General features: G+C 38.0%; 1 protein-coding gene across 1 annotated transcript; it reads left to right on the top strand.

Moving 5' to 3' along the window:
- Nucleotides 1-3,082: 3,082 nt before the first annotated feature.
- On the top strand, nt 3,083-11,560 carry LOC115919932. The gene is made up of 6 exons (XM_030974646.1): nt 3,083-3,182; nt 6,132-6,672; nt 7,201-7,321; nt 8,044-8,259; nt 8,692-8,859; nt 9,345-11,560. Exons 2-6 carry the CDS (start codon nt 6,529-6,531, stop codon nt 10,367-10,369), a joined length of 1,674 nt encoding a protein of 557 aa, XP_030830506.1. The 5' UTR covers nt 3,083-3,182; nt 6,132-6,528; the 3' UTR covers nt 10,370-11,560.
- The last annotated feature ends 210 nt before the right edge of the window (nt 11,561-11,770 follow it).

Here is an 11,770-nt window from a genome sequence, read left to right as displayed (position 1 = left end):
TCATATTTGTCGAATATTATGCTAGAAATATTCGCTTGACAAATATCGTCACAATATAATATACATAACATGGCTTGTACCTGTAGGCGGTATAGGAATTCAGTTATACGATTCGCTTAATCTTGCCTATTTTATCCATTTGAGTGGTAATGACTAAGTTCTGTGAATATTCTTGTACGCCGAAAAATAAAATCTAAATAGTCATGCATTTACACCCTCTCAGTATAAATGATTTACATACATTAAACATGGTCTTCCAAACCGTCGGTTGGAAAACTTTAACAATATTAGATATTGTTAAAAACTTTAACAATATTAGATATTGTTAAAAATATCATTGAAATATTGGATATTGAACGTAAATATTTTAGACTAATTTCACCTTTCTCCAATTCTCTTTCTCTCTTTTTACCCCCCCCCCCCTCTTTCTTTCTCTTCTCTCTTTCTCTCTCTCACACTCACTCATTCTCTTTCTCTCTCTTTCTCTCTCTCTTTCTCTCTATCTCTCTCTCCCGATCTTCCCCTATATATCTAACAAGGACACTGCCACGAAATCACCTCAATTGTACCAACAAATGCATGAAGGTCAGATAAACGCAAACTGTGAAAAATAAAAACAACACTTTTTGTAATTTTGATGTGTAATCCACCAAATATTTGTTATGTTTACTTTGGCCTCGACCGAGGGGTTGCTATCTAAAATAATTGTACAATTAGTTGAGCAAATATGAATATGTACTTCAGACACAAACTTTTGTACTAAAATATCAGCATCTATAACGATCATAAATTCTTTCACGAAATTCACCCAAGGGCAAATTCGTTACCCTATTGTATATCCCATAGAAATAATTTTCGGATAACATAAACCTCAATATAATGTTCGCACACGCCAATAGCTGAAGAACTGGGCAATTGAGATTATCTTAGCCTAATTTTTCAAAAGTCTTTGGTGTTACACTTATTTCAGAATTGCTGATAATAATCGGGGATATTATAATTTTCGGGTGCTTTTAGTCGTAATTTTCTCCTGGGCGGGGCCGGGCACATCGTACATTGTTTTTCTTTGTATCTACTTTAAGTATGCCAGATTTGATATCTATCAGGGGGAGGGGCCATGTATGCCCCTTGCCCCTCCCTGGCCTTGGATCCGACACTGCCATCATCATAGTCACGTGAAGAGGTAGTGGACCTGTAAGTGCTTCATTAGGAAGATAATTATTGTTTGCATTCTGAATACATGGAGCTTAAGTGCCCGTGGTAATTGCTGTGGAAATTAGAGAGAAAAAAAAATCTTGCTTTGGAAATGAAATGTCATTTATGAAACAGAAACTTTGCTGTTCATAACATCGGTGGAGAGACAAAGAGGAGAAAGAGGCTTTAAAAAGACAATTGAAATTAAAGATAGAAAATTAAAGAGAGAAAGAATAAGAGAAAGGAAATATGCATTATGTGTAGAAGAAGAATAGAGGAAACTTATATTATAAACACAAATCAGACTTATAAATGTTCTTTGAAAGAGATATAATCATTGGGAAAACCATTTTACCGCAGCATCATATTCATTATAAACTATGTCAATAGTTTCTGTCTATAACCAAAGCTGCCCATACAAATTATGTTTATCATACACAATATAAAGTAGGCATTTATCATTATTCCTTAAACACATGTGTATCCTGTGCTAATTCAGATTATTTTGACTGATATAATTCAGGATTCATTTGATTCAGTGTTGGCGATACAAAAGTTTTAACATTAATTACTCGCTAAATGTACAACATAATATAATATAATGAAGATTTATCAAATCTAGACATGATAATTATTTTCGATATAATATTGGATGGCGCCCCCCCCCCCCTCCAAGAAAAATGTCTTGGTAAACCTCCGCAACCTCATAAAAGACCTTCATATCATTTTGCCTGAATTCATGTTGGTAAACCCCATTCACTTATAAATTCTCAAACTATAAAGACCGTTTTGTTATTCTGACAAAGGAATTTCTAGGTGAGCCTTGATCTGGCTTATATATCAGTACCTGACACGCAAATGCACACACGTTCTGTTCCAACAAAAGGGAAAGAAGACTTGTATTTCAAGACCATATAACTTGCCTTGACATTCTGTACTTAGTGTTTGGTGGAAAGGTGAATGGGTCATCCTTTTTTCTATATGTTATGACATTGTGTGACAAGAAAACTTACAGTAGAAAGACTTGAGAGGGGATTTACAAAAGCCATGACTAATTGTTTACACCTCCATCTGTATCTATCTCTCTCCCTCTCTCTCTCTCTCTCTCTCTCTCTCTCTCTCTCTCTCTCTCTCTCTCTTTCTTTCTCTCTATCTGTCCTACTCAGTTCCCCTTATATCTTTTTCTCTGCTTCTTTTTATTATCTCCGTTTATTATCTCTGCTCTTCATCTTAATTCTCGCTCCACCTTCTATTTCACTATATTTTCTGCTGCCCCCAGATCCCACACTCATTCTATTCCTCTCCACCCGCTTTACTTTGTATTTCCTATCTCTTCTCTCTCCCCTCTAATCCTTTTCTCGCTGTTTTTTCTCCTATTATCCCTCTCCCCTCAATAACAATTCTACCTTCCTCTCTGTCTGTCTGTCTCTCTCTCTCTCTCTCTCTCCCTCTCTCTGCCTCTATTCTACTCCTGTCTACATCTCTCTCTCTCTCTCTCTCTCTCTCTCTCTCTCTCTCTCTCTCTCTCTCTCTCTCTCTAGCTCTCTCTCTCTCTGAGGCGACCTTACAATAAATGTTACACCCACCCACCCCCCCCCCTTTTTTTTTTGACACGCAGATAGGGCTACACATGCTGTGGACATTTTGTTTTGTTCAGCCTTGCTCTGTTGTCCTTTCTCAACCTCAACCTCTCTCTCTCTCTCTCTCTCTCTCTCTCTCTTTCTCTCTCTCCCACTTGTTCAGAAAAACCACTCAAGCTCATCTGCCTTTCCAGTACCCATTATGAATCGAGTGGTGTCAATAGAGAGAGAGAAGGGCCCGAGCACGGTACACAGTTTCAATACATTTGCTACCGGTGTTATCTCCCATATAAGGCTAAATACAGGAATGCACACACCTGTGGATGAATAGCATTTGCAATATCATCGTCTTAATAACGCCGGGCCAACGGAAAAGGGTGGATATTTTCAGCGCAGTTATCTACACACGTAAGTAGACATGTTTTGTTCACTTGTGTCTTTTTTAAATACACGTATTTTTATCGAAAGTATTTTGAAGTGGTCGAAGTCTCGGCGAAGTCTTCTGCTCAGTTGGTTCCATTTCACGTTATATTGATTTTGGCCATGTTTTCGCTTTAGTTTCATAATGAGGGGAAGTACACTGGATCATGGTGTTCATTGTTGCTAAAAATGCATTTATGTGGATTTCAAAAAAAGTAATGTATAATGTTGTAGGCCTATTATATAAAACGCTTGGCTTCAAGATGTTTTGGGTTATCTTGTCAGAGAAAACTTGATGGAACATGACAAAACAAACCAAATATGAGACGTTTAAACTTGTTTCTCAAAATTACAATGCGAGAATTTTACTGTTGCAGTTGTACAGAAACGTTATAACGTACAAGTATGGATCCATCCCTCATCTTTGCGCGTTACCATCGTATATTATAGTTTAGTCATGAAATCATTGATGACACAAGCTCTCAGCAATTTGATTGAGGTCACTCGCTCACAGAGAGAAATAATAAATAATTTTTGTCCACCCCACAGTAGAGTTTCAATTCAAATTTGTAATTGAACATCGTGCATGGAGTATGATTCTGTAAATGTTTTGCTCCAAATTTCAAAAGACGAACCAAGAGAATAATTACGAACGTGGATAAAGTTTTAAATATGGTATTATTAATATTGTCTGTATAACATTGTCATTGACTTGTTATAATCTTGTGGAGTCGTACATAGAACCTGTATGAACGTATTTAGTTCAAACATTTAGTTTCGAATTAAGAAATCAAGCTTTCATTTCCATGCCGTCTGGAAATTCACATTGATCTAATGTTAAATCAAGTGTGTATTTTCGTGAGAAATGTTTTTCCTATACTGTGTATACATGCATGCACGTGTCTGACATATTACTTTCTAAACAAATGTGTATTTGTTATAATTAGGTATGCATTTACATCCAGCTGTCGTTCATCATCTACAATTGAAAGTAAAGATTCAGTAAAATATTTAGGAATAAATTTAACTAATGATCTGTCATGGACAGGTTTGGTAGATTCAATTGCCAAAAAGGCTAATTCTCGCTTAAAATTTTTGTATAGATACCAAACATGTATGAACATGAAGTCGAGACGTATTTTGTGTTTTGCTTTGATACAATGTTTATTTGATTATGCTAATGCTGCTTGGTACAGTAGTCTGGGCAAGATGGATAAGAAAAAGTTAAGAATAATTCAGAATAAGATGGTAAGATTTATTAATTGCTTAGGCCCAAGAACACAAGTCGGGAAAAATGAACTTGAAGAAGCAGGTATACTCTATGTAGGTCAAAGGTCTAAACAACTCGTGTTACACCATGTCCATAAAATATACTACTCAGATGTAGATCATTATATTACTAATAATTTTACTCGTGTCTCAAATATCCATGGATACGATACAAGAAATAGTCATTTTAATTTTGTTTTACCCAAGCGAAAAGGACAAATTGGAAACTCTTTTTATTTTAATGGTATCCAATTTTGGAATTCTCTCCCAAAACATGTCAAAATAGTTAAGAATTTTTTCACACTTTAAAAGTGTATTAAAACAATACCTAAAGCATGAATCCCTTCAAGAACAGTAATATCAGTTATCTTAAATCACAGTTCATTATGTGTAGCGCATGTTTTTAAGTTTAATCTTGCATAATATACCGTAGATCATTGTTTGCTATAAGTTCTAGAAATTTTTGTTGTTGTTTATGTTATATTATTTATTCGTAATATTCGTAGTAGTTATTAGTTGTGATATTTTATTCTCATGCCGTACTGTACACGTACTTTATAGGACCCCGTTGGAAATAAGCCTTTTCCGGCTTTCATGGGTTATCCTGTCAATGTATCTTCTCGTTTCATTTTGCTCTATGTAAGCATTCAATGTACTTTACTTGACGAATAAAATCAATCAATCAATCAATCTAATTACAGTATTAGGCTCGATCGGACTGATTACAAAATAAAAATGATGAAATACCCCTAACTAGAATCATTTGTGTCAAAAATCTCTCAGGTTGATGATTTTCAAAAGTATAAATCGCCAGGTTTATACCATAATGTTCCGTCAATTCAAATGAATATGATAACAATTTGATTCATTTCCCCGCGGACCCTCATTTCGATACAAAAGTGATAGGTTTAAAGGGAAAGTCCACCTTGAAATTAGGTTGGTTTTCATAGAAGCAGAAAAATAAGAGGTCATTGGAAGTTTTGTACAGGAAATTCCATAAACTTTCACTTTCACACAGGGGTTGTATAAAAACATATTTGCAATAATCATATTTAGGGTGAATGTTTTATTGAAAATTTTCTGAGGGAAACATATAATGTTTGAAGTTTTTTAGTAGAGAGGAGGGGAGGGGAGCTCGCAAAATACGTCCTTACTGGTATCTATACTATCAGTTATAATATGTCTAACAACATTCAAACCGATGAATTGTGCTTTTAAATCTAAGCCCTTGCCATAAGTCGTTACTTATGCCAATCCAGATGAACTGAATATGGAAATAGTAATTTAATTCTTCTTCCCGAGACTTGTTATAGAGATCCATGTGGAATATTATAATATATAGCAAACATATATTGCATACACACCTATTTGATCGCACAACCAAAGCAAACAGTCAAAGTAGACGAGTACTCTTTCATTTCTGATTTCAAGGACTACTCCAGCCAATATCATATACCACTTTTGTTCGATGTGAAACGGACAAACATCGAGAGTTTATGTTTTTGTTCGGAGCTAATGCAGAGTTTTCAAGGAAATGCTATCGTTTGGATTTTTGCTATTAGATGCCTGTGATAGAGAGAACAGCAAACTGTGTTTCTTTCGGATTGCTTATAATTTATGCATGTATACAACTCATAAGCAATTTTGTTCTGTTTTGTTTCTTTCCAGGATTTAAGACATGCAGTTCATGAGAGCGTAGTCGTCGATTTCTGTAGTCTGCGTTTGCTCTAGGGAGAACGTCTATCATGATCACCGTCATGTCGATTATTTGGGAAGCCATTTGATAGCAGTAATCGTTTGAAAGAGAACTTCCACGACAAATTCTTCTCACGAATCATGTTTCTTCAATTATAAAATTAGGACATCGGACAAATCACAAGTGGCAAGACTGAACAAGAAGTTCCAGAACTAAAGCTGAACATTATGTTTCGGTATCGGAGCATTTAATATTCTGCCTCAACGTACAGCAATCGTTACATTGTCGGGAAAACGATCCATTTTTTAAGAAGTGCAGTCTGGTATATTAATATATCGCCAGCCAAGCAATAGAGGAAATATCATCACCATGATGGATAAGCTGAGTGTGAACGAAAAGTTCAGGTTTGGTCGTCAAGCGATACAACTGAGGCAACTCGACAGCGATCAATTCCCGATCATCGTCAAGATAATTAGATGTGATATCGATGGGAGTGAGATCAAGAGTAAAGAGGTATGTAAACACAATATGTAAGGGGGAGGAATACAATTGTGCAAAGGTGTAGACGTCCCTTTCCCAAATCTCAACTTTTCCAATTTTAAATGATTGCAGGCGAGTGACGCGAGTGAGCAGATTTTGTTGACACTTCATAATAGTGACATCATAATTTCATCATATATAAGATATTTTAAATCTATACAAATATACTGTTTGGCATCCAAAAATGGCAGGGATATTGTCAGAATAAATTAAGATTGCTCTGATTTATCTATTGACCATTCATGGGTTGGATTACCCTTGTGATCTAGGAGATGATGAGGTGGCAGTTATCACAGTATTAAAGATGGCGGTTGCCAGGCTGTCGTTAATATCATATTCAGTTGGGAGTGTGGGCCTGCCTCGCACTAGGAAGTGGAAACATATAGTACGCTTCAACTTTGTGATAAAGAATACTGCCTTCTTGTAGGTGTCAGTATAACGAAGAAGGCGGGGCGTAACACTCTCACAATTTCTAATTCTTTGTATTTTATTACGTAATAGATCTTGAGAATCAACCATGCAGGCTTTGAACGTCGAGTCTTGGCTGTTGATTCGATGAAGAGGGTCTGGAGTTTCCCCATCCATACAGGAGCCAAGTTTGATATCATCGGCAAGACACTAGGTATGTCATTCCCTGGTCGAGCCAGTGACTGATGTCCGCTCTTGATCAGAGATTTTATTTATAATTTTATTCAAGCCTAGTTATGTATTTTTGTTGTTGCGGGGGGGGGGGGGGTCTTCGTGTTGTGTTGGAAATATGTAATTGTTTTCGCGACAAAGACTTGATGTACATTTTGTTGTTAAAATCAAAATTAAAATCAAAATTCGGTCTTTGAGTTGTAGATACTATTGTACTACAAGCGGCATGACTCGCATGCAAATAATAAAATTAATCAAAATTTAGTATAAAATATTACACACCTGTATTACTATTCACTTAATTACTCTCCATTCGGCATTATATCATCCCTTACAGTACCATAATTTCTTCTAACTGTCATTTTACTACAACAAATCGGTCAAAAGGGGTCAGTTATTCTGTTTGATATTTTTCTGTAATGGAAACCGTTTTTTGTTTCGTTCTACTGGGGAAGTTGTGTATATTTGTTCCTACAGGTAAATACATGTTTGATAACTTTCTCTTTAGGGGATGGAAAATATCTTGATTAGATTTGTCTTATTATATCAAATATTCCAAATAATTATAGAAGCCCTGATGATTTATGCAATGAACTAAGTTGTCAAAACTAGGCCAATGTGTTTTTAATACCACATGGCAGAGTTCATTGTATCTCGTCACCCGACTTTACTCAAAGAATCCTTCACCTTAATGTCAACTTGCAGAAAGTCGCAAGTCCATCTACATGCGAGAGATCGTGGAGGCTACCGAGGGAACCAGTAAACGACCCAAGAAGATCCGTTTCTCCCAAATCGATACGGCTCGAATCCGGATAGCTGGTCAGGAGCCGGGTGAGGGATCGTCAGACATGCTCAGTGGAGATTTCAAGATTAAGGATGTCACCCGGATGCAATACTTCGCGGCTAACCGACTTGTAGATGGTACGTTTTGGCCTACATTTAGCGGCTTGGCTACCTGAGGGGGGGGGGGGGTGTCCATAATCGGATGGCGTAGAGAGAAAGGGAGAGATAAAGATAGAGAAAATATTTCATCCACCTATAAAGACCGATGCCGCCCTATGTTGTTGTTGTTGTTGTTGTAACAACTGTGCCCCCCCCCCCCCCTCGATGACTGAACCCATGCTACGCCACTGAAGCCGGGAATCCAATGTATTATCATTCCTTTCAGATGGAAACAAAATCAAGATTTAAAACTTATAATGACTATCTAAATGATAGTTAGCCCTCCAAACATTATACGACTTGACTAGAGTTTAGAAAGAAATAGTACTGTATGGCTCTAAACAATCATAATTATGAAGAGCACAATTAAAATGATTTAAGTGATAACAATTTTTCAATTATTTTCTGCAGACGAAATCAGCCCCAAAGTCGTCATACTGCCCTCAAGTTTGGACATCCATGTTACCATGGCAACTGGCTTGATCGGAATGCCTGCCACAGCTATGACGTCGTACATGAGCCAACTCACGAGAGAGATCAAGTCATGGGTGAACTTTGACATGTGCAGAGGAAGTTCAGGTATTTAAAAACTACACCAAAGTAATTACATGAGTGAATAGGCAGTTTTCGCAACCAGCGACGGGGCCTTCTACAACGCTAATTTTTGCGAGGGTCGTACTCAGAGCGAAAATTTCCGCGTAGTGTCCAACCAACGATGGTATTCAGCTGTATTAACGTCGGGAGCTCATTTAAATACCCCGTAGTCAGCACTTGCGTCGCCGTGCGAAAAGTCCCTAGTGACATTGTCAGAGAGAGAGAGATTTACAAACATGGAAAGAAATCGGGGGAAATGTTATTGCAGTTTCTCCTACATGCTCAAGTTGTTTGTTATTGTGAGATGTCTGTTGAAAAAGTCTATAAATATCATGATGACATTTCGAGTGGTATTCAATTCGTGAGGATTGCAACGTGTATTTATTTACTTATGAGTTAGCGAAATATAAGATGGATCTATTCTCATCCAACAACCTCATAACTCATTTTTTTACTTACTATAATTGCAGATATCATGTTGTACGATGGAATGTCGAAATCTCAAAGAAGCAGTAAGACGCTCGAGGACCTGGCCAAGCTCCGGATATCACCCAAGATCGTACGAGTTAGTACAGCTTATCACAAAAACCGCGGGCGACACCAACCTAAGCAGACGACCTCAGCCGGAGATGAGGGAAACATCTCCGGCTCCGCTATGGCAAACATGATGGCTGCCTCGCGGGGTGAGAGCTTTAAAAACAGTGAAACAAGTAATAAGAGTGCCCTGCAATGGCTTCGAACAGCAAACACGTCGAATGGGACGACGAATCCGATATCAGGAGAAGAGGAAATGAGCGAGGAGGAGCGAAAGGCGATGATTCGAGCGCGGAAGAGGCTGCTGATGAGTTTAGACGACTACGGGTACGGGAGCGAGCAAGACACGGAGAGTCGCAACGGGGATAATGACAATAATAAAAAGGAGACCGATAATAGCGAAGTTGATAACAACGTTGGTGACAACGTAAGCAATGCGATAAAGCGCGGAGTAAATGTCGAGTCTCGGGAAGATGCGTCATCGAGCTCGAGAGAAATCGATGTACCGATCATGGTTGAGCAGACAGACGGGAGTACCCGAGTAGTAAGACGAGAGCAACCTAAACGAAAAGAAACAACTAAAAGATTCGGCGGGCTCTTCGGTTCGTCTGCAGATGCATCGGGCAGTCGTTCTGGTGGTCATAGAAACGAAGACGCTGCCGAACCTGTACTCCGTCAGAGTCGATTCGTTCCCTTCGAGATGTCCGGCTCGAATTACACCTCGGTGTCGAAAAAATGGGTGAATGGAGGCAGCGGCTCCGAGCAAAGTGCCACAACGCGTGCGGTGACGAAGAGGAAGTCGAACTTCAAGTTCTTCTCGCTTTCGAGATCGAGTAAACTGGAGGAAAAGGAAGCAACCAAACGAATGAGCTCGGTTTCAGGTGACGTCGAGGTTGATGAGCACATTTCTTCCCTCATGAGGTTCTTAGATATACAAGGAGCTGAATCCCACCTAGACTAAACATATTTTTGTATTCAAGAAGAAGATTACTTGGAACTTGTAAATGGCATTGTGCCCCAGCTATGTGCAAAGGAAGTATCCGCGTGCCAAAATTTACCAAGAAAATGTTTGGAAAAAATTATTGCAAAATACGATGTAGATATTATTTACAATGACATGTCTACAGATAGTTTAAGAGTGATTTCAAAATGCCTCTATATCTTATCGACAACCAAATATTGCAATTTGCCATTAACCCCTTTTCGTTGTCATTGTGGGACAGTATTGTAATTGTGAATTTTATTGCTTCTGATATGACTTTTTCTGAAATAATATCTTTCCGATATAACCAAGTTGCCTCAATACTGCTCTTCCGAATAGTTAAGCATTTAGCTCGCTTATGCTTACTTGGACAAAGAAATTATGGAGATTTGTTTTTGAGAATGTGACCAATGGGACCCCCAATGTACTTTCCCTTTGATTGTGCAGGGACATTGAACTGCTGAGAGTAGCTAGCTCTCATACAACAATAAGTACGTGGTAGCTGAGTGCTTCTACACAAGAGAAGCACCACCAATACAATGGAATACAATTTCAATAGTATCATTGTGTCTGTGAGAGTGATCACACAATGCCAAATACATGTTCAGTATGGTCTATGTATAGGCAAAACAGAAATGGCTGTACCTACAGTATGGCTGTACATACAGTATGGCAAAACTGAGAATAATTCTTACTCAATAATGTAAGGGGAATATGACTTCCAGACGCAGTTCTACAGAGGACGGATTTGTGAAGAGCTCAAGCCCCCCCCCCCCCCCAACGTCCCAGTCTCCCTATTTTGTTCTTCTTCTAGAACCGCTCTTGAGCTCCTCATATACAGTAAACGCAATGCAGAATTGACGGGAATAATCCGAGTTGCCAAAGGGTCTGTGTTAAGTACATGTGTTAACCTCCAGCTCAAAACAGTTTTGTATTCACGCTTTCCGATCTGGTGTATTATTCAACAGCATCGGTCTCTACTACATGACTTAGGGGAATATTATTATTTAACGCTTTTCTTATATTCCATAATGTATAGTACGTTGATTAACTGTTTAATAATCCATGTCAAATTTGTTGTTAGTGGTTTTGTTTTTATAATAAGGGAGTTTACAGATAGCACATGGTACAACTGACCCCAAATATCCACAGATCTTTTACACATGGAGTCTGGAGAAGTTCCACTTTGAGCATATTAGAATAATAACTGCCAAAGTCCTAGATGTGCTTCATGAATACCTTTTGTTTGTCCTCTTGAAAAGAATACTTCCACCTGCGTATCATAGAATGTACTGTTGGTGCATAAATAAATAATGTTACATAACTTCCATGAGCGCATATCCAGTATTCATCTCTGTGGGTTTTTACCCTTTTGGTACA

The sequence above is a fragment of the Strongylocentrotus purpuratus genome, unplaced genomic scaffold (assembly GCF_000002235.5).
Source record: "Strongylocentrotus purpuratus isolate Spur 01 unplaced genomic scaffold, Spur_5.0 spur5_scaffold_7, whole genome shotgun sequence".
In the NCBI taxonomy this organism is placed as follows: domain Eukaryota; kingdom Metazoa; phylum Echinodermata; class Echinoidea; order Camarodonta; family Strongylocentrotidae; genus Strongylocentrotus; species Strongylocentrotus purpuratus.
Note: the sequence above shows the minus strand (reverse complement) of the source record. Positions and strands in the feature narration are given on the sequence as shown.